The sequence below is a fragment of the Aquarana catesbeiana genome, linkage group LG08 (assembly GCF_042186555.1).
Source record: "Aquarana catesbeiana isolate 2022-GZ linkage group LG08, ASM4218655v1, whole genome shotgun sequence".
NCBI lineage: Eukaryota > Metazoa > Chordata > Amphibia > Anura > Ranidae > Aquarana > Aquarana catesbeiana.
This window is the reverse complement of record NC_133331.1, coordinates 305,849,942-305,872,864: the sequence shown is the minus strand read 5'-3', so window position 1 is coordinate 305,872,864 and position 22,923 is coordinate 305,849,942. Positions and strand designations below refer to the sequence as shown.

General features: G+C 45.5%; 3 protein-coding genes across 7 annotated transcripts in view; all 3 read left to right on the top strand.

Annotated features, from left to right (window-relative positions):
- The window catches only part of LOC141105054 (uncharacterized), a 76,459-nt gene extending 54,261 nt beyond the window's left edge, over positions 1-22,198 (top strand). The window contains exons 6-9 of one of the 2 annotated variants that reach the window (XR_012235532.1): positions 15,997-16,094; positions 16,203-16,344; positions 17,692-20,896; positions 21,031-22,198. Coding sequence is in view for 1 of the 2 variants with exons in the window: in XM_073594883.1 (XP_073450984.1) it covers positions 15,997-16,094; positions 16,203-16,344; positions 17,692-19,247 (1,796 nt within the window). In the remaining variant the exon portion in view is untranslated. Of the gene's footprint in view, positions 1-15,996; positions 16,095-16,202; positions 16,345-17,691 lie in introns of both variants that reach the window. The other variant, XM_073594883.1, reaches the window with a different exon arrangement.
- LOC141106638 (gastrula zinc finger protein XlCGF66.1-like) lies at positions 3,635-10,667 on the top strand. Of its 4 annotated transcripts, none has more exons than XM_073597579.1 (7): positions 3,635-4,152; positions 5,941-6,057; positions 6,259-6,426; positions 6,513-6,638; positions 6,725-6,881; positions 7,391-7,543; positions 8,429-10,667. In XM_073597579.1, exons 2-7 carry the CDS (start codon positions 5,965-5,967, stop codon positions 9,340-9,342), a joined length of 1,611 nt encoding a protein of 536 aa, XP_073453680.1. In that variant the 5' UTR covers positions 3,635-4,152; positions 5,941-5,964; the 3' UTR covers positions 9,343-10,667. The 4 variants fall into 4 exon arrangements, with proteins under 4 accessions (XP_073453680.1, XP_073453679.1, XP_073453678.1 ...); XM_073597578.1 differs by lacking the exon at positions 3,635-4,152 and adding an exon at positions 4,168-4,716 and having other exon boundaries at positions 5,900-6,057; XM_073597577.1 differs by lacking the exon at positions 3,635-4,152 and adding an exon at positions 4,169-4,716 and having other exon boundaries at positions 8,429-10,663.
- Positions 12,696-15,982, top strand: LOC141105154 (gastrula zinc finger protein XlCGF66.1-like). Its single transcript, XM_073595042.1, has 4 exons — positions 12,696-12,821; positions 13,572-13,692; positions 15,502-15,672; positions 15,759-15,982. Exons 2-4 carry the CDS (start codon positions 13,615-13,617, stop codon positions 15,948-15,950), a joined length of 441 nt encoding a protein of 146 aa, XP_073451143.1. The 5' UTR covers positions 12,696-12,821; positions 13,572-13,614; the 3' UTR covers positions 15,951-15,982.
- Positions 22,199-22,923: the final 725 nt, after the last annotated feature.

The window sequence follows — 22,923 nt, the reverse complement described above, 5'->3', positions numbered from 1 at the left end:
TCCAAAGACTTCAAGATCAAAAGTAGTACTCACAGTTCTCCTGATACATAGATCTCACGATCCAAAGAGTACTCACAGTTCTCATGATCCAAAGTGGTACTCACGATCCAAAGATCTCACGATCCAAAGTAGTACTCACAGTTCTCACGATCCAAAGTGGTCCTCACAATTCTCACAATCCAAAGTGGTACTCACACATCTTGTGATCCAAAGATCTCGCGATCCAAAGTAGTACTCACAATTCTTATTATCCAAAATTGTACTCACAATTCTCACAATCAAAAGTGGTACCCACAAGTTGATCAGTACGGGTCACTGACTCTGTTCATGATACATTTCCTGGCCCCTTCCCCATCCTGACAGATCCCCCCACAGCAGCTGGTGGGAGAGGGAAGGGGGGAGTGGGAGAGGGAAGGGGGGAGTGGGGGAGTACACAGGCCCCCCCAGGGCAGCAGGAGGTGGATAGGAGGGGCAACGGGGTAGCATGTAGATTAACCAATCCTCTCCATTTTCATCAGCTGCAGGAAAATGAAGGGGATAGTTTCCTCTATGAGCTGCCCCCACCACCCATCCTATCCAGGCGTACAGGGAGCCAGGTCACAATTGCGACCACCTGCTACCCCTGTACGTACGCCCCTGGGTGCTATGCTTTGTGCAGGCATGGAGAGAGGGCACAGAGAAGGTGAAGTCATGGTGGGGGGGGTACAGGTATGGTGACAAGAGCAGGAGGGTGTAGGTGTGCTCAGTGCCGGGACAAGGTCATTTGGTGCCCAGGGCGAAGATGGAAAACTGCGCCCCCCCCCCACAATTATTGTCACTGTTCACTCTCTGGGGATTTCCGCAGGTATTCTTGCCCACATTCCCTCCAGCTCTCCTTTCTGTTCAAATCCCCCCAAATCTCCTCTCTGCACACATCCCTCCAGCTCTCCTTTCTGTACAAATCCCCCCAGATCCCTCTCTGCACACATCCCTCCAGCTCTCCTTTCTTTACAAATCCCCCCAGATCTCCTCACTGCACACATTCCCTCCAGCTCTCCTTTCTGTACAAATCCCCCCAGATCTCCTCACTGCACACATTCCCTCCAGCTCTCCTTTCTGTACAAATCCCCCAGATCCCTCTATTCACACATCCCTCCAGCTCTCCTTTCTGTACAAATCCCCCCAGATCTCCTCTCTGCACACATCCCTCTAGCTCTCCTTTCTTTACAAATCCCTCCAGATCCCTCTCTGCACACATCCCTACAGCTCTCTTTTCTCTACAAATCCCCTAGATATCCTCTCTGCACACATCCCTCCAGCTCTCCTTTCTTTACAAATCCCCCCAGATCCCTCTCTGCACACATCCCTCCAGCTCTCCTTTCTTTACAAATCCCCCCAGATCCCTCTCTGCACACATCCCTCCAGCTCTCCTTTCTTTACAAATCCCCCCAGATCCCTCTATTCACACATCCCTCCAGCTCTCCTTTCTGTACAAATCCCCCCAGATCCCTCTCTGCACACATTCCCTCCAGCTCTCCTTTCTGTACAAATCCACCCAGATCTCCTCTCTGCACACATCCCTCCAGCTCTCCTTTCTGTACAAATGCCCCCAGATCCCTCTCTGCACACATCCCTACAGCTCTCTTTTCTCTACAAATCCCCCCAGATCTCCTCTCTGCACACAACCCTCCAGCTCTCCTTTCTTTACAAATCCCCCCAGATCCTTCTCTGCACACATCCCTCCAGCTCTCCTTTCTTTACAAATCCCCCCATATCCCTCTCTGCACACATCCCTCCAGCTCTCCTTTCTTTACAAATCCCCCCAGATCCCTCTATTCACACATCCCTCCAGCTCTCCTTTCTGTACAAATCCCCCAGATCCCTCTCTGCACACATTCCCTACAGCTCTCCTTTCTTTACAAATCCCCCCAGATCTCCTCTCTGCACACATCCCTCCAGCTCTCCTTTCTGTAGAAATCCCCCCAGATCTCCTCTCTGCACACATCCCCCAGATCTCCTTTCTGCACACATCCCTCTAGCTCTCCTTTCTCTACAAATCCCCCCAGATCTCCTCTCTGCTAACCCCCCACCCCCCCCATTCACTGTTCCCTCTGCACATATTGCTACCTCTTCTCTCAGCACATATTCCCCCATCCCCCACACCTTTACAGTGCACTCCTGTCCTCTCTGTTCAACTTCAGTCTTTGGCAATCTCTCACCTCTTCCGATAGCCACCAGTCTCTATGGTATGTGCAGGCTTTTTTTTTTTTATTCAAAGTACAGAGAGCTCCACCTGCTGTAGCACAGAGCCGATGAGGAGTTTCAGAGCTCCTCGGCTCCGTGCTACAATGTCTCAGTAGCAGCAGCAAGCGGGGATAAGCTGCCTCTGGAGTCACTGCAGCTGTGGCTTACAGTGCTGGTGGCAGAAGCATGCACAAGGGCTCGAGGGCAGCAGCAGTGAGTGCCGAGAGCTAACACAGAAAAGCCAGTAGAGGAAGTGAGCTCTGCATAAAACTTCCTCTACTTACTATGTGTTACCTGACAGGTCAGAGAGGAGAGGGCTGGCAATACACACGTTTTTTCTGAACTGCTGGTTCCTCCTCGGCGGCTCCTCCCGCAGCTTCGGCAGCAGCTCTCTGCTCTCCTCCTATACCACCTCCGGCCGTGAGTGACGTCACGCCGACGGGACTACAAAGCGCCTTCATAGGGGGAGTGAAGGGGCAGCTCTGACAGGATAGCTGGTGCGGACTGTGTAGGCTTGTGCCAGGTGCAGGAGCGCACTTGGCACATTACAGCAGTAAGGTACAGACAATTACAGTACAGCGAGGGGTGCCAACTAGTGTGTACTGTGAAGCACACTGCCAGCACTTCACCTGCGCCCCCCTTCCTCCCACAAATTGTACCGCCCAGGGCATCCGCCCCTTCCGCCCCTGCCTTGTACCGGCCCTGGGTGTGCTATTCAGAAAGTGGCGGTAGTTTGGAGAATCACAGTCAGTTAGGGAGAGAAGGGCCTGCAGGCATGTTGGTTTCGGGCACTGAAAAAATATACACAAGAGGGCGCAAACACCTAATGCATTACCACATTTTTTTTTTTTTTTTTTATGAAAAACACTGTTATGTGTATATTTTTTCAGTGCTTGGAAGGACCGCCTAGTCCAAGGAGGGCTGCATCCCTGAAGCCATTGCCTATCTCAGTCCTGTTTGGAGAAGTCCTGGGATTGAGCACTGGATGGTGTTTTTCGTTTGTATGTTGGTGACCCCACACTGTACTGGTGACCCCACAATTACTGTACTGGTGACCCCACAATAGGGATAAAACTTTTTCGCAGAAGAGAGTTTAATAAGACTCGTGGCCACTCATTACAATTAGAAGAAAAGAGGTTTAACCTTAAACTACGTAGAGGGTTCTTTACTGTAAGAGCGGCAAGGATGTGGAATTCCCTTCCACAGGCGGTGGTCTCAGCGGGGAGCATTGATAGCTTCAAGAAACTATTAGATAATCACCTGAATGACCGCAACATACAGGGATATGTAATGAAATACTGACACATAATCACACACATAGGTTGGACTTGATGGACTTGTGTCTTTTTTCAACCTCACCTACTATGTAACTATATGTAACTATGTAACTATGTTTTGGGGGTGCTGGTGTGAGAGTGACAACAGGGGTGGCATGGCATTATTGTCGGGATCCCTGCAGAGCCTGGATCGGCTCTGTGACATCAACCACCAGCAAGTGTAGCCTCTCATCAGCTGATTTTGGGTCACAGGAGGGCAGAACTAAGCGCATTCCTGTGACCCACAAGAGCTTTGGCCACACTTCACCCAGATTTAGACAATTGTCCCTAATGGTAAAGTATCTGCAGTATACAAGGAAAATAGAGCTCACGGCTGCCCTAGTGTAATTCCATTTTAATGATACCAATGCAAAATCAAACAATAGAGGATTGCACTCACAAACATGGGACTTAGATCGCATGTACAGCAGGATGTATGTCTCCCTTCCTGGCCTGTATAACTGGGTTGGCTCCCAAGAAGGAGTGGTGATGGTATGAGAAGTCACTGCGGACTCTGTTTCCTCGTCTCGTCTAGGCTGTGTGTGCTGTGGGGCACGCGCACGGTTCAGCCGGCGCTGCGTGACGTCACTCGTGGCCGGAGAGGAAGGACAAGGTGAGTGAGATGTCTCCTTTTTAGCTAACAAAAAAACGGTTGTTATAGGTGTAGGCCATTTATGTACCTTCTGAAGCCTGACTGTAAAACTCCCAGGACGTTTCCAAGAGACTTCTAGCTCCCAGGGTAGTGTGGGACCTTACTCATTTTAATCAGTTTGTAGTCATCCCCATTTGACAGAAGTAATTTGGTTGAATGTTGGAAAACTTTCCTCAGTGGGTCTCAATGTCGGAATACAAAGTCCTGACGGGGAAAGAAGGAAACGTGTGGAAAGAAAAAAAAAAAAGATCTAAGGCCCTGATTGGTAAAAAAACCGGATCAAAAATTTGAGCTGTAGTCGCTGAGGGGAATAAAATTCAGCTACATTACTTCCGAGCTACAACAAAATGGCCGCACCAAGGACACTACTTCCTCTTGCATGGAAAACACTCTCCCTCTAGTGGCAGTTCTGGCTTCACGCTGGAAAATACTCTGGGCATCACCATGGCAATTAGGAAGCGGTGGGGGGTATACAGGGCAGGAGTGGAAGAAATAATTTAGATACTAGGAGGTCTGTGTGTGGAGGTGAGCTGGTGGGGGTCTGGGCTGATGTCGGGAGGGATTTATGGAAGGGGATGTGATAAGGGGACAGAGGGGGTTGAGCTATTATTTTTATTAGACACTTATATATCTCTGACATATATAACGCAGTGCTGTACAGAGATCACTGAGCCAGTCACATCAGTCTCTGTATCAGAGGAGCTTACACTCTAATGTCCCCCCACAGTCACACACTATTATTATTATACATTTATATAGCTCTGACATATGCCGCAGTGCTGTACAGAGATCACTGAGCCAGGTGATCTGAGCTGAAGGGGGACACTCAACAGGCACATAGATTGGCCAGAGGACCTCTCTTAATTAGAAGGACCTTTCTCCAATAGAAGGACCTCTCTCTGCAGTAGAAGGACCTTTCTCCAGTAGAAGGACCTTTCTCTGGTAGAACAACCTTTCTCCAGTAGAAGAACCACTCTTCAGTAGAAGAATCTTTCTCCAGTAGAAGGGCCTCTCTCCAGTAGAAGGGCCTCTCTCCAGTAGAAGGGCCTTTCTCCAGTAGGAGGACCTCTCTCCAGTAGAAGGACCTCTCTTCAGTAGAAGGACCTCTCTCCAGTAGAAGAACCTCTCTCCAGTAGAAGGACCTTTCTCCAGTAGAAGGACCTTTCTCCAAAAGAGTGAAGGCTAACAAGGGTGTCCAGAACAGGGCTCAGTATTTCGTTTGATCCTGGTCCAACCCACTGATGACAAACACATAGGGGATTGGCCAACAAACAAGACAGAACTTTCCGGTAGATAACACAATGCAGAAAGTACCATTGTCATATTAGCCATGACAGTAATCCCGCAGTCAGTAGATCTGCATTTTGCCAACAGACAAATTCCAAGCAGTATCAGAAAATGAAGGCTATGATTGGTTGTTGATGGCTACACAGATATTTCTTAACTTGCTTCCATTAATAAACAAGGCTGACAATATCATATATTTATTGATTACAGGTACTTATAGAGCACCGTCAATTTACGCAGCGCACAATCACATCAGTCTCTGCTCTCCAGGAGCTTACAATCTAAGGTCTCCAACTCACATTTATACATACACATATTGGGGATATAAGAACAAAACACTAAATGCATCTACTGGTAGACACTAGTATATACTGTAGTACTATAGAAAGACCTCTCCATCATGTCATATATCCCCATCCAGAGCCCCACAGTGGAGATAATTCTCAATGTATCCACCTGCAGAGAGGAGTGCCCTGTACAGATCACATGATCATCAGAATGATGGACGTAGAGCGGAGGAACTTGACCGAGAAGATAATAGCGCTCACCCTGGAGATCATCTACCTGCTGACTGGAGAGGTGAGGAGGATTCTGGGAGGTCACATGACATCACTCTTATCTCTATTAATAAAATACAGACCTGACTGGAGAGGTGAGGACGATTCTGGGAGGTCACATGACATCACTCTTATCTCTATTAATAAAACACAGACCTGACCGGAGAGGTGAGGAGTTGTGGGAATATATTTAGTGATAATCTTACTGCCCTTTCTTATACAGGATTATGAACTAGTAAAGAAGAAATCTGATGAGCAACTGGCACCCAATAGCCTTCCCCATGAGCCGTCTTCTATTGCAGTGTCCCCACCTCAGTCACTCACACCTAAAATAAGTTACAGCAAAATTCTGGAAGTTACCAAGAAGATGATGGAGCTGCTGACAGGAGAGGTGAGCGGTGCCGGGAATTCTGGGACATTATCCAGTAACAGACAAGGGATGTGTCTGGATGGTGACTGTATCATTGTGTGTGTCAGGTTCCTATAAGGTGTCAGGATGTCACTGTCTATTTCTCCATGGAGGAGTGGGAGTATTTAGAAGGACACAAGGATCTCTACAAGGACGTCATGACGGAGGACCACCATATACCACAGCACTGTCAGGTAGAACCTTAACCATCAATGCAATTTGTGTTTCAGCCTGTACAAATTCTACCTTGTTACTATTATTTTGTTTCTTATACATTCAGAGTGGAAGCCTGACTGATTTTAATGTTATTGTTAAAGAAGAAGATGATGATAAAATGGATGAGGATGATGTGACAGAAAAGTGGCAGTGTTTAGAAGGACACAAGGAAGTCTACAAGGATGCCATGATGGAGAATCAGCTGCCCCTTATATCAATGGGTAAGAGTATATAAACTTCACTTGACAAATGAAAAACTAATTCCAGCCGTTTTTTGTTTTGAAAGATTTGTTTTTGGATTTTTCTGTCTTGTGATCCAAGTGCAGAAATGTTCCTTCATGTCCTGTCCTTGTGACCCCAGTATAAGAAATGTGGGATGGTGATGTCACCTGAACAGTAAGGCAATAATATGAAAGTACAGAACCAAAACCTGCGCTAAAAAGCAAAACAAAAAAGGGACTGCGGCTGCGTCGCCCGTGCCCCTTCGAAGAAGTCACGTATGACGAAACATGTAGGGCCTGGCTACGCAGTGTTTGCCATCACGTATTGTGCCCCATGTAAACCTGCACGGGCGTTTGCTTTTATTTATGCTGGCTTTTTAAACGTTTTATCCTTCATTATTTGTACATGACCTATGGTCTATTGAGGCAATAAACTCCTGAATACTACACCATTGGAGTTTTCTTTCCCCTCTCCTTCCCTGTTTTGCATCTATGCTTCCTGTGACGAGTGAGTCTCCCTCCTAACGCTGAAGCACTGGAATCATCTCCCGTTGTGTGCGGCGCATACGAGCTGACCTGGACGTTGGTATCCATCTGTCCCTGCAGAGGGCTATATCTGCAGGCCTGTATGACCTTGCTATATAGGAGGTCCAACTTGTCTGGTAAGGGTACATCTCTAATATCCCCTGGAACCACTGGTGTTTGGAAGCTTCTTCAAGTCCTTCTATTTCTTCTTTCACTCATATGGGATGCACTAAAAGAACTGTTGAATGCGTTTTTTCTCTGCGATTTTGATCTTCTATGAACTGATGAATGCAAATTGGGATTTTTCCATGTTAATTCAAATTCTCAATTTTTACCTTCATACTTTGAATTTTTAGCACTACCTTTGCACTTCCCTTCACGGTTATATACTAAGTATTCATTAACTTTATTATCACTCAGCACTGTTTTTTCACATTGTACATACTGTGGGATTTAGTGATAATTTTTGATTTTTCACTGTTTAAGTTAATTCATATGATTTAGCCGTCGAATATTGATATGACGGTATATATTATTTAATGCACGCGCACATTTTTGTTATATTTAATAATATGAAAGGTCCATCTCCATTCCCCAATATAACGTCATGTTCCCAACAAATGAGGTGGAGATACTGTACACCATATGAAAGGTCCATCTCCATTCCTCAATATAATGTCATGTTCCCAACAAATGAGGAGGAGATACTGTACACCATATGAGAGGTCCATCTCCATTCCTCAATATAATGTCATGTTCCCAACAAATGAGGTGGAGATACTGTACATCATATGAAAGGTCCATCTCCATTCCTCAATATAATGTCATGTTCCCAACAAATGAGGTGGAGATACTGTACACCATATGAAAGATCCATCTCCATTTCTCAATATAACCCCATGTTCCCGACACATGAGGAGGAGATACTGTACACCATATGAAGGTTCTAGTAGACCAATATAGATGACCTCTGAAAACACAAATATGCCTTTGATATTGATAGACATTTTTCTTTCCAATAGATGCAGCTGTTGCCCCGAATACCTCAAAGGCACATCTTATTTGTCCTAATCATATTGCAGAAGATAGTGGTATTTTACAATATTCTCCAGAAGTACACCCTATTATCCAAAGTTTACACCACGTGGACAGATCGACGGATTTCTCTGGTCTCCAAGAATCTTCATGTGAGAAATCACGTGCCGTGAAGCATAATGGTGATATGATATTTGGCCATTTAGAATGTGGAAAAGGTTTCAAATTTACTTTTCTGTGCTCTGAGTGCAAAAAGTCATTCAAGTCTAAATCTGAGCTGAGCCTACACCAGAGAATTCACACCGGTGAGAAGATCTTTTCTTGCTCAGAATGTGGGGGATCCTTCATACGGCAAGACGAACTTATTATACATCAGAGGGTTCACATCGAGGAAAAGCCCTTTTCATGTTGCTATTGCGGCAGATGTTTTCCACATAAAAGAAATCTTAATAAGCATTTAAAGCTCCACACTAGTACAAGACCGTTTTCCTGTCCAGACTGTGGGAAATGTTTCATGGAGAAGGGACAGCTTCTTAGACACCAGAGAAGACACACGGGCGGTGAGCTTCCGTTCTCATGTTCCGAGTGTGAGAAGTCCTTCATTAGCAACCCGAAACTCATTATCCACCAAAGAAGTCACACCGGGGAGAGGCCCTTTTTGTGTTCCGAGTGTGGAAAATGTTTTGCACAAAAAGGACACCTTACCATGCACCTGAAACTCCACTCTGGCGAGAAGCCGTTTTCATGTGCTGAGTGCGGGAAATGTTTTATAGAGAAAGCAAAGCTTAATAGACACCAGAGATGTCACATAGGTGAGCGTCCTTTTTCTTGTTCAGAGTGCGGAAAATGTTACACACGGAAAGAACACCTAATTGGACATATGAGATTACATGCCTGCTGATTACTGGAGGTGAATGTATCCCTAAAGCTGAACTCCAGGAATACAGCTACTTTGTAAAATGTGCCAGCATACTGTGAGTCAAATCAAATGAGGTGCATGCCTCCGTCTGGACATTGGATCTCTTTTATTTACATCTCACAGTTTTATGGAGCTTCAGGAATTTAGCTATCCCTACACTCCGGGACTCTGAGAGGAGAAACAATGTGAATTAAAGTTGAATGAGGTGCATGCTTACCTCATGAACTTATCTTGTTTAAAGCCTTTTTATCTGAACTCCAGGAATTCGGCCACTTTGAAAAATGTGAAAGCATACAATGAGTTAAGTCCAACGACTTACATGCTGCCTCACGAACTTATCTCTTTAATTTACATAGGACAGTTTTATGGAGCTCCAGGAAGATAGCTATCACTACCATTCCATTGCTCCAATGCTGGACCTTCTGTTCTCAGCTCCTTCAACTGCAGAGTTGCATGCAGCTGCTGTGTCTACCCCTCCCCTCTGCTGCTCATTCACATTATCGCAGACGGGCTCAAATTCTGGCCTTGGAACAAGCGCCCCAAACAAGCAAAGTTCAGTTCGAAGAACTGGGAGCTCACGCTTATAAGTATCAATTCCTAGCAGGGTCAAGTTCATATTTCATGTGAAAACATTGGATGGAGTTGTTTGGACTTTCACGTGCCAGATTCCGATCATCCGAGACCCAATTCTCACTGTAACATTTATGTGTTTTTTTGGAAATAAAGAATTGCTTTTTGACAAAGTAATTTTTTAAAAATTGTTTCCTGTGATGTGTGTGTGAGATATTCGGCAGCACAGACAAAATATACTGTATGTACAACTGCCTATGGACAACATGGAACAGAGTCTCCAATTTTACTAACCAAAGGAGTGTTTGAACCCTAATAATGTGCAAGTGCGAAAGACACATTGTATTTAGGGATACGCAGCAGCTTTGGAGCCAGAAGACACACTAAGCTTATAGAATTCTAGTCAAAATAGGTTTGTTTTTTTTGCATCCCCATCATTCATCATGTTTTTTTCATTTTTTTTTTCACTTTCTTTTCTTTTTCACATTTTTTACATATATTGTGGACTGTGGATTGTGGACTAACCTGGAGGGTGCGGAGGGCACACGCAGACATTTTGGGACCATTGAATGCAGCTGTTTTTAGCAATCCTGTTTGTGCGATACATTCCCACCTTTCCATCTTCGTAATGGTAAATATATCACCGTACATATTAGATAAGCACCTAAACGACCACAACATATAGGGATATACAATGTAATATTCACATAAAAGCACACACATAGGTTGTACTTGATGGATTTGTGTCTTTTTTCAACCTCACTAACTATGGAACAATGACCCAAAACGCAACAAAGGAGTGGCTCAAGAAGCTCATTATGGAGTCAGGAGGTCCCTTGTGGGATTAAACTGTTTCCAAAACCCCAAAGTCTGTGTTCCAGCATCGATCTCCCAGTGGCGCCTCTGATTGGCTGAAAGCAGTCAGGCTGATGCTCACAGCCAACCAGTGACTCCCATTCACAAAACTGGCTTGAAAAGGGGATGTTTCTTTTTCAAGCCAGTTTTATGAATGGGAGTCACTGAATGGCTTAGCCGTAGAGCGTCATGCTAACCGCTCTCAGCCAATCAGAGGCGCTGCTGGCCAGCCCTGCAGGAGCCTTCCAATATAGAGAGATTTCTAAACTGGAAGGGTCAGGATGCTGGGAGATTGGTGCTGGAACACAGACTTTGGGGTTAAACGATTCGAGAATGGTGAGCCAGTGCCAGGGACATCCTGCAGCTTCTTCCCTCTCACTTACTACTTTCCCGCTACTGCTGAGCATCATCACGCGGAAACAAAGCATGCGTCAGGGTCAGGAGGACCAGGATTCATCTGTCCTCCCTTAAAGTTACAGCTGGCCTGCACCCTGCCGCAAAACAGGACCCTGTACTGCAAGCAAGGCTCCGATCCCTGTGATAGTGGGGGCAGCAGCGGTCAGGCTGAAAAGGGAGGTATGGAAGGATGGGGTGGGAAAATTCTAATCCAATCCAGGGACAAAACCGCGGACAGTGTCCTCAGTCCGGGGACAGTGTCCTCAGTCCGGAGACGTCTGGTCACCCTATTTCAAAGCGTCGCCTATGGAGGTAACGTAGTTTGGAACTGTTCCACGGGCGTACACAATTTCAAAGCGTGACAAGTTACAGTGCATCCCGAAAGTATTCACAGTGCTTCCCTTTTTCCACATTTTGTTATATCACAGCCTTATTCCAAGTGCTGAAAATGCCCCCCTCGGCTTATACTGGAGTCAAGCACTTTTCTGCAGCAGAGAATGACATTTTCCAAACCGAATTTTGGGCTCTGTATCTCGGGGCCACTTGGTGCTAGGAACTGCGAATTTGGTGTGCAAACGCAGTGGAACTAGCACTAAAACATATCCAAAGCTAGGGTTCCTAGCTCCAAGTGGCCCTGAGATGCGGGGCCCCAAACTCGGTTCAGAAAATGTCATTCTCTGCTGCAGAAAAGTGCTTGACATTTTCCGAACCGACTTTGGGGACCCGTATCTCCGGGCCACTTGGTGTTAGGAACCCCAGCTTTGGATATTTTGTAGTGGATATGTCTAGTTCCACCGACTTTGCACACCAAATTTGGGGTTCCTAGCACTAAGTGGCCCCAAGATACGGGGCCCCAAAGTCGGTCAACTGTCTCCATCTGCAGCATTGTCATTTCGGGACCCTTTGGGCCTTTGGGTCCAGAAACCCCATATTTCAGCTGCAGCTAGGGGGCATCTAGGAACCCTTAACTACCGAGTTTGAAGGGAACCTATGTTTGCAAATGGGCACAGTGAGGCTGCAAATGGGCATTGTTGACCCTCTTTTTCACTTACAGTAGCTCCGCATTTCTCACCCTAGGCTTATACTCGAGTCAATAAGTTTTCCCATTTTTTTGTGGTAAAATTAGGTGCCTCGGCTTATATTCGGGTCGACTTAAACTCGAGTATATACGGTATTTTTTCAAGAAAATTGGTGATTTTTGTTATTGTGCGACATAAAAATTTGCAACAACAACCATTTTCTTCCCTAGGGTATCTGCTTAAAAAATATATATAATGCTTGGGGGTTCCAAGTAATTTTCTAGCAAAAAATGCTGATTTTTACATGTATGAAAGAAATGTCTGAGTTAGCCGGGACTGGAACTGGTTCAGGACCTGGTGAGCCGGTACGAGAGATACCAAACTGGGGTCATAAACCACAATGAGGAGTACATCTGACCAGGAGTTCTATGGGAAGGCAACAGATCTTCGAGCTCCCATGGACTCCAGTGCAGGCGTACAAAGAAGGTCGCGTGAGGAGAAGACAGGAAGTTAGGAGTATACAGACAGGAAGTGATGTCAGGTACAGACAGGAAGTTCCGGGTCAGAGGTGAATCGGGAGGAAGTAGAGAGGAGACATTGCTGGAACTGGCAGCAGAGGAGGTAATAAGATATTATTTTATATTTACAGCCAGTAACCCCCCCGTCATGTCCATCCTCTTCCTCCATAGTCACTGTGATGTCTTTTATCTCCAGAAGGCACCACTACAAACGTATATAGTAAATAATAATATACAACAGTGCTGCACAGTCAACGCACGTTCACTATATATATAGTTCTTGAAATAAAAAAATTGAGCTACGAGGACTTGTAGTGTGTTCTGTAGTTCTAATGACCAGAGGTCATTCATGACTAGATTCCCAAACCTAATTTAGTATACTTCCGGTAAAGTGCCAATCTAAATCATTGATACATTGTTTTTTTTTTAAGACTTTTATTTGGTACAATGTTTTAATAAATATCTTGTTCAGGTCCCTTTTATAGGCTGTCAAATGGACAAAAAATAAAAAACTCCGACCTTCGTTCTCTTTCAAAGCTAGACTCATCGGAGAATCTTCAGCACCCGACCCTTTCCCGTTTTTCAGATTCTTGGGATACAGATTAATTAAAAGGTCTTTTTTTTAATTTGACACTTAAAAAAATGAAAAATAAAATAAAAAGTACTGTTCCCCTAGACTCACAAGTCCTGCAACACAAAGCCATATCTAGCATTAATGAGAAGAAGTCTGAAGCAACTGTATGCAAGTTGGTAATTCTGGCAGTAGAACTAGAATAGTTGGTCTCCACCGTAAAGTATATTCCCATCAAGGGGGTCTACAGTCCAGATAATTTTCAGTTTATTGTCTCTGCAGAGAGGAGCGTTTTGTATAAATTTCAGAACCACCTTCAAGGAGGATGGATGAGGACCCGAGTCACATGACCGACAGGATAATAGACCTCACACTGGAGATTATCCACCTGCTAACCGGAGAGGTGAGGAGGATTCTGGGAGGTCACATGACACCACTCTTATCTCTAGTAATAAAACACAGAGCTGACCGGAGAGGTGAGGAGGATTCTGGGAGGTCACATGACATCACTCTTATCTCTATTAATAAAACACAGACCTGATCTGAGAGGTGAGGAGGATTCTGGGAGGTCACGTGACATCACTCTTATCTCTATTAATAAAATACAGACCTGACCGGAGAGGTGAGGAGGATTCTGGGAGGTCACATGACATCACTCTTATCTCTATTAATAAAACACAGACCTGACCAGAGAGGTGAGGAGGATTCTGGGAGGTCACATGACATCACTCTTATCTCTATTAATAAAACACAGAACTGACCGGAGAGGTGAGGAGGATTCTGGGAGGTCACATGACATCACTCTTATCTCTATTTATAAAACACAGACCTGACCGGAGAGGTGAGGAGGATTCTGAGAGGTCACATGACATCACTCTTATCTCTAGTAATAAAACACAGACCTGACCGGAGAGGTGAGGAGATTCTGGGAGGTCACATGACATCACTCTTATCTCTATTAATAAAACACAGACCTGACCGGAGAGGTGAGGAGGATTCTGGGAGGTCACGTGACATCACTCTTATCTCTATTAATAAAACACAGACCTGACCGGAGAGGTGAGGAGGATTCTGGGAGGTCACATGACATCGCCCTTATCTCTATTAATAAAACACAGACCTGACCGGAGAGGTGAGGAGGATTCTGGGAGGTCACATGACATTGATCTTATCTCTATTAATAAAACACAGACCTGACCGGAGAGGTGAGGAGGATTCTGGGAGGTCACATGACATCACTCTTATCTCTAGTAATAAAACACAGACCTGACCGGAGAGGTGAGGAGGATTCTAGGAGGTCACATGACATCGCTCTTATCTCTATTAATAAAACACAGACCTGACCGGAGAGGTGAGGAGGATTCTGGGAGGTCACGTGACATCACTCTTATCTCTATTAATAAAACACAGACCTGACCGGAGAGGTGAGGAGGATTCTGGGAGGTCACATGACATCGCCCTTATCTCTATTAATAAAACACAGACCTGACCGGAGAGGTGAGGAGGATTCTGGGAGGTCACATGACATCCCTCTTATCTCTATTAATAAAACACAGAACTGGCCGGAGAGGTGAGGAGGATTCTGGGAGGTCAAATGACATCACTCTTATCTCTATTAATAAAACACAGACCTGACCAGAGAGGTGAGGAGGATTCTGGGAGGTCACATGACATCACTCTTATCTCTATTAATAAAACACAGAACTGACCGGAGAGGTGAGGAGGATTCTGGGAGGTCACATGACATCACTCTTATCTCTATTTATAAAACACAGACCTGACCGGAGAGGTGAGGAGGATTCTGGGAGGTCACATGACATCACTCTTAACTCTATTAATAAAACACAGACCTGACCGGAGAGGTGAGGAGGATTCTGGGAGGTCACATGACATCACTCTTATCTCTATTAATAAAACACAGACCTGACCGGAGAGGTGAGGAGGATTCTGGGAGGTCACATGACATCACTCTTATCTCTATTAATAAAACACAGACCTGACTGGAGAGGTGAGGAGGATTCTGGGAGGTCACATGACATCACTTTTATCTCTATTAATAAAACACAGACCTGACCGGAGAGGTGAGGAGGATTCTGGGAGGTCACATGACATCACTCTTATCTCTATTAATAAAACACAGAACTGACCGGAGAGGTGAGGAGGATTTTTCGGATCTATTAAGAAATACTTGCTATTTTCTGTTCTTACACAGGATTATGAAGTAGTAAAGAAGATATCTGGAGAGCGGCTGACATGCAACAGTAGCTCCCATGTGCTATCCTCCATTACAGTATCTCCACCTCCCTCATTCATACCTGAGAGAAACAAGAAGAATAAGATTCTGGAAGTCACCAAGAGGATCACTGAGCTACTGACAGGAGAGGTGAGCGGTGGTGGGAATTCTGGGACATTATCCAGTAACAGACAAGGGATGTGTCTGGATGGTGACTGTATCATTGTGTGTGTCAGGTTCCTATAAGGTGTCAGGATGTCACTGTCTATTTCTCCATGGAGGAGTGGGAGTATTTAGAAGGACACAAGGATCTCTACAAGGACATCATGATGGAGAATCAGCCGCCCCTCACATCACCGGGTAAGAGGAGACTTTATTGTAAAGGAGAGAGCAGTACGGAGGGTCCACCTAGATCCCCCATCATCTGATAAACACATAGAAACAATGTATTCAGTCAGTGTGTGTTTCCTACAGATGGATCCAGTAATGGGAACCCACCAGAGAGATGTCCCCGTCCTCTGTATTCCCGGGATTCCACACAGGAATGTCACACCATCCCTCACCATCATCAGGTAGGTGGGGCTGATCATTAGAACTGAGGATGTAAAGGAAATTGTATAAATCCATATGATCTTCTTATGTAGTTTCAGATGTTACTTACTATCATGTTGTGGGTTTAGGATGAAGACCTGATTGATATTAAAGTAGAAGTTAAAGAGGAAGAAGAAGAGGCTGATATGGGAGGTGATCATCAATCTACAGAAGAGGGTGAAATTATAGTGACAATTAAAGATGAGGAATCATCTGTAGATATCAGCACAGGTAAGAAATAGTAAATACACAAACAGTTTTATGTTGGCTGTTTGACTGTCTTTCTTTCGAGTTATAATACAGCATTTCTTAGAGACAGTAACAGAATTCAACACAGTATGCACTAAACAATGACACAAAAACCGATTGTACATACTTGAGTTTTGAGAAGATTGGGAAATCCCCATCACTTCATATAAGAAGTACATTAAGATCCCTTTTACACTGGGGCGCGGGCCACGTTAGCAGTAATGAGCCACTAGTTTTAGCGGTGCTTTACCGGCGCTATGCGGGGGGGAGCGGGGCAATTTTAAGCCCGAAGAAGGGTTTAACAAGGGGTTATAAGCGACAGAAAAGCGCTGCTGCCAAAGCGCTTTGCAGGCGCTTCGGCAGCGCTGCCTATTGATTTCAGTGGCAGGGGTGGTTTAGGAGTGCTGTATACATTGCTCCCACACCGCCCCACAGACGCTGCTTGCAGGACTTTTTTTCATGTCCTGCAAGCGCACTGCCCCAGTGTGAAAGCACTCAGGCTTTCACACTGGGGAGGCTTGAGAGGCGCTTTTCAGGCGCTATTTTTAGTGCTAAAACGCCTGAAAAGCGCCTTCAGTGTGAAAGCGGTCTAACGTACCTACCCCACCACCTAATGTTCCCAAGAAATGAGGAGGAGATACTGTACACCATATGAAAGGTTCATCTCCATTCCTCAATATATAGTAGTGCCATGTTCCCAACGAATAAGGAGGAGATACTGTACACCATATGAAAGGTCCATCTCCATTCCTCAATATAATGTCATGTTCCCAACGAATAAGGAGGAGATACTGTACACCATATAAAAGGTCCATATCCATTCCTCAATATAATGTCATGTTCCTAACAAATGAGGAGGAGAAACTGTACACCATATGAAAGGTCCATCTCTATTCCTCAATATAACGTCATGTTCTCAACAAATGAGGTGGAAATACTGTACACCATATGAAAGGTCCATTTCCATTCCTCAATATAATGTCATGTTCTTAACAAATGAGGAGGAGATACTGTACACCATATGAAGGGTCCATCTCCATTTCTCAATATAATGTCATGTTCCCAACAAATGAGGAGGAGATACTGTACACCATATGAAAGGTCCATCTCCATTCCTCAATATATAACGTCATGTTCCCAATACATAAGAGATGTGACTAGCAGAGCCAAAAGTTTTACATGGAATTGGTTGTAGTTGTAATATCAATGTAAGTTTAGAAATAATATAAAATGTATAAAACTATCCAAATCCACTGCTCTACACTAGTTGACATGCCTTCTGAATGCAAAATATTAAAATATTCTCCATGATAAAATGTTTCCCAACAGCTGGATACGATGTGTGGAATTCCCTGGAGGGACATGGTTTTTTATCTCCAGAATATATCACGGAAGAAAATGGAATTGCCCAATATTCTTTAGGAGTAAACCCCGCTGTTGAAAATATACAACCTGTGTTTTACTGTATGGATGGATCATTAGGTATCTCTAAGCCCGAGGAATACTCTTCTGATAGGTCATATATTGTTGGACATAGCAGTGATAAGACATTTCAATGTTCCGAATGTGATAAGAGTTTCAGGAAGAACGCAGATCTTCTTAGACATAAGAGACTGCACACAGGCCAAAGTTTGTTTCCCTGCTCGGAGTGTGGGAAAACTTTCATATTGAGATCACATCTTGTTAGACATCAGCGGCATCACAACGGAGAGCGTCTCTACACCTGTCGAGAGTGCCCGAAATCCTTCAAACAGAAATCAGACCTTCTCAAGCACTTGAAAATCCATACTGGCGAGAGACCTTTTGTGTGTACAGTGTGCGGGAAAACTTTTACAGCCAAATATATACTTATCGAGCACCAGCGCCTGCACACCGGTGAGATGCCGTTTAAGTGCACGGATTGTGGGAAGGGTTTTGTACGGAAGGGAACTCTCATCATACACCAGCGAACTCACACGAGAGAGAGGCCGTTTTCCTGTCTGGAGTGCGGCAAACGGTTTAAACAGAAACTGTGTCTTGTCCGACACCAGAAGCTTCATGAGTTTGAGGAGTCTTTGTCGTGTTCGAATTGCGGAAAAACCTTTAAAACCAAGTACGAGCTCCATGTCCATCAGAGGATTGAGGCGGGTGAGGAGATCTTCACGTGCTCGGAATGTGAGAAATCTTTTTTGGCCAAATCGGATCTTCAGATCCACCAGAGGGTTCACACCGGCGAGAAGCCCTTTTCTTGTTTCGAGTGCGGGAGAAGTTTCTCAGTGAAAGGGAGCCTCAACACGCACATGAAACTCCACACCGGCGAGAGGCCGTTTTCCTGCCAAGAGTGCGGGAAGTGTTTCATACAGAGACGAGAACTTCTTAGACACCAAGAAACACACATAGCCGAACGCCCTTACTCGTGCTCTGAGTGCGAGAAGTCATTCAAAACGCAGGCTGATCTCCTTTTACACCACAGGACTCACACCGGACAGATCTTTTCATGCCAGGAGTGCGGGAAAACATTTCTAAAGAGATCGAAGCTTCTTAGACACCAGAGAGGGCACTCTGGGGAGAAGCCCTACCCGTGTTCCGATTGTGGAAAACGGTTCTCGCAGAAGGGGAACCTCGACACTCATGTGAGAGTCCACACCGGTGAGAAGCCGTTTTCCTGCTCGGAGTGTGGCAAATGTTTCATAAAGAAAGGCGCTCTTGACCGACATCAGCAAACACACACGGGTTTGCGGCCCTTTCTCTGTATGGAGTGCGGAAAGTGTTTCACCCGGAAATTCAACCTTGTCCAACACCAGAAGCTTCACGTAGACCAGAGTTCATTTTCATGTCCAGATTGTGGCAAATGTTTCACTAGAAAAGACAATCTAATTCGACATCAGAAGAAGCATATGCTTTGAGGCCATTAACAAACTTCTGGGGGCGTTATATATAAATGACTCCTTTCACCCATGGAAGAACTGTGTAGTAAAGAGTTTTTAAAGCATCATATAGTTACATAGTAGGTGAGGTTGAAACAAGACACCAATCCTTCAAGTCCAACCTACGTGTGTGATAGTCCTCCTGAAAGTTATGTTTCAGTTATAGATGGATCCTACTGGCTTTCTTTGTCTCTTGGGGACTCCAGTGAGCTCCTCCAACCATACTTTCTGGCCACCATGGGGGTATTTCATAGTCTTTATCCAGCATGGACTGTGGGAACCCCTCAAAATGATTACAGTAGGTGTACAGACCTTGGAACTCAGCAAAGTGGCAGTGGGAATCCCCCATAATGGGCACAACAGATGTTTGGAACTTGGAACTCACCACAGGGATTGGTAGGTGCCACTCAAAACGGTCAAAGCAGATGTGCAGACCCTGAATTTACCACAGGGATTGTGGGACCCCTCATATTGGGCACAGCAGGTGTACAAATCTGGTAAATCCGTGCTGAGATGGGAAGAACCCCTCATAATGGTTACAGCTGGTGTGAAGACCTGGAAACTCAGCGCAGGGATGGTGAAAACCCCTTAATAATGGACACAGTAGATGTGCAGCCCCAGGCAACTCAGCACAAAGATGGTGAAAATCCCTCATAATAGGTACAGCAAGTGTGCTGACCCAGGAAATCAGTACAAGAAAAGTGTGAATCTCTCAAAATGGGCACCTCAGGGGGAATTCAATGCCAGGGGGCTGGAAACCCCTCATAATTGGGCACAGAAGTTGTACAAACCCAGGAACTCAGCACAGGGTTGGTGGGCACCCCTTATAAAGCGAACAGCAGGTGTACAGAACCATAAAGTCTGCACAGGGATGATGGGAACCTTTCATAATGGACACAACAGGTGAACAGATCTGGGGATTGAGCACAGGGATGGTGGGAACCCCCCATAACGGGCACAGCATGTGTACAGACCCAGGCAGTCAAAGCAGGAAAGGTGGGAATACCTCATAATTTGCACAAGAGGTCTACAGACATGGGACCTCAGCACAGAGATGGTTGGAGTCCCTCATAGTGGTCTCAGCAGGTGTACAGACCTGGGGACTCAATGCAGGGATGGTGGGAACCCCTCATAATGGGAAAAACAGGTGTAGAGACTTAGGAATTCAGCACAAGGATGGTGGGGACCCCTCAAAATGGGCAGAGCAGGAGTACAAACCTGGGAACTCGGTGCAGGGATTATGGGAACTCCTCATAATGGGCACAGAAGGGGGAACAGACCTAGGAAATCAACACAGGGATGGTGAGAAGCCCTCATAATGGGCACAGGAGGTGTACAGACCTGGGAGCTCAGTGCATAGATGGTGGGAGCTCCTCATAATAGGCACAGGAGGTCTACAGACTTGGGAAACCAGCACAGGGATGGTAGGAACCCCTCAATGGGCACAGCAGGTGTGCACACCTGAGAACTCAGCTGTCAGAAACCATGAAATCAGGCCGAGACAGAAGTACAGTTAAATCACACTTATTTAATAATAAAAGTAAAAAGAACAAACGTAGTCAAAACATAGCCAAAGTTCAGTAATCGGAACAGATCGTCAGCCAAGCCAGAAGTCAGGGATCAGTGTAGTGCAGGGATATGCAATTAGCGGACCTCCAGCTGTTGCAAAACTACAAGTCCCATCATGCCTCTGCCTCTGGGTGTCATGCTTGTGGCTGTCAAAATCTTGCTATGCCTGATGGGACTTGTAGTTCTGCAACAGCTGGAGGTCCGCTAATTGCATATCCCTGGTGTAGTGGAACAGCAAGCAGGATCTGGAGCCAGAATGGATGTCAGCAAATCAAGTCGCAGGAGATATTTTCTGTGATGTGACCAAGGCGAAGACAGAGCTCCTCTGGATGGCTTAAGTAGGCAGGACTGACGAGCAGGATATCATCAACAGCTGAGTAACTGTGGAGAGATAGGAGCTGGCAATTAGCCGACACCTGAGCGGGCCAGCTCAGAGAAGGAAGGGCTGAGCCCAGCCCTGACATCAGCACAGGGATTGTGGAAGCCCCTCATAATGGGCACAGCAGCTGTACAAACCTGGGAACTCAGCACACGGATGGTGGGAACACCTCATAATTTGCCCAGCACAGGGATGGTGGGAACCCCTCATAATGGGCCCAGCACAGGGATGGTGGGGACCCCTCATAATAGGTCCAGCACAGGGATGGTGGGAACCCCTCATAATAGGTCCAGCACAGGGATGGTGGGAACCCCTCATAATAGGTCCAGCACAGGGATGGTGGGAACCCCTCATAATAGGTCCAGCACAGGGATGGTGGGAACCCCTCATAATAGGTCCAGCACAGGGATGGTGGGAACCCCTCATAATGGGCACAGCAGGTGAGAAGACCCGGGAACTCAGCACAGGGATCACACCAATAGAGTGGTAAAGAAATCTGTCAGGCCGTGTAACTTTCCAGCAACCACCACATACCGAAACATTGATTTTGCGTGGCATGTTTTAATGCTCGTCAATCGCAGAGATTAGAAAGCCTCTCTAGGTTACTATTCTTCAGAAAGGTTCATGAAATTAATTTGTTTTCTGATTTGTTTTAACCTTACTGTCTGCTGTAAGAAAATTGCAAGATGGACTTCAACCAACTGTCTTTGGTGAACAAAAGATCAACAGCAACCCCTAGCTAATTCTCTTCCTCAAGAAACCAATCCTCTTGGTTGGTTGTTGTACTCAGTCTATAGTCATTTGCTCTCCTTTATTGAAGACGACGGCTTGTTATTGGTCCCAGAGGTGGAAGATTCTATAATAATATATCTAATGTATTCTGAATGTGCTTTATTTAAAACTTGGTTGATGTTGATGATGGCGTCTCGATTTTCCTTCTGGTTTCTGTAAATAAATATTAAGTCTCAACTTTTTAATATTACCTTCATTAAGTCTCACTTTTTCTGTTCCAGCCATTTTAATTGAAAGGTCGTACAGACAGGTAAAGTAAATGCAAAATTTTGGAGTTCCATAGCTTTGTGTAATATGAAGAAACAGACATACACTACATTGCCAAAAGTATTGGGACGCCTGCCTTTACACGGACATGAACTTTAATGGCATCCCAGCCTTGATTCCGAGCATGCGTGAACTTTTGTGCGACGGACTTGTGTACACACGATCGGAAAGTCCGACAACAAAATCTGTTGGCGGAAAATTTGAGAACCAGCTAGCCAACATTTGTTGGCGGAAAGTCCACCAACAAATGTTCGATGGAGCATACACACACGGTCGGACTTTCCACCAACAAGCTCACATCCAACATTTGTTGTCGGAAAATCCGATCGTGTGTACGGGGCATAAGACTGGGATGCCATTAAAGAGGAGGGCCAGTCAAAAAAAAAGAAAAAAAATTAAAAGTCAGCAGCTACAAATACTGCAGCTGCTGACTTTTAATTGGACACTTACCTGTCCCAGGGTCCAGCGATGCGGGGGATCGAAGCCCCGCTTGTCTCCTCCTCCGTTCAGTGGCGCCAGCATTGAAACTGTGGGCGCCGGGCTGATTGGCCGCTCAGTCACCTGGGACCTGTAATGGGTCCCAGATGATTGACAGGAGGGAGGGAGCAGAGCTGAGCCCTTCCTGTGCCGAGGGGGAAGTGATGTCAC

Bases quoted from the DNA above. Each gene is read 5' to 3' on its own strand.
- LOC141106638 (XM_073597579.1), top strand. From the start codon at position 5,965: ATGATCATCAGAATGATGGACGTAGAGCGGAGGAACTTGACCGAGAAG. The intron at 6,058-6,258 runs GTGAGGAGGATT...TTTCTTATACAG, and splicing joins TCTACCTGCTGACTGGAGAG to GATTATGAACTAGTAAAGAA. The intron at 6,427-6,512 runs GTGAGCGGTGCC...TGTGTGTGTCAG, and splicing joins TGGAGCTGCTGACAGGAGAG to GTTCCTATAAGGTGTCAGGA.
- LOC141105154 (XM_073595042.1), top strand. From the start codon at position 13,615: ATGGATGAGGACCCGAGTCACATGACCGACAGGATAATAGACCTCACA. The intron at 13,693-15,501 runs GTGAGGAGGATT...GTTCTTACACAG, and splicing joins TCCACCTGCTAACCGGAGAG to GATTATGAAGTAGTAAAGAA. The intron at 15,673-15,758 runs GTGAGCGGTGGT...TGTGTGTGTCAG, and splicing joins CTGAGCTACTGACAGGAGAG to GTTCCTATAAGGTGTCAGGA.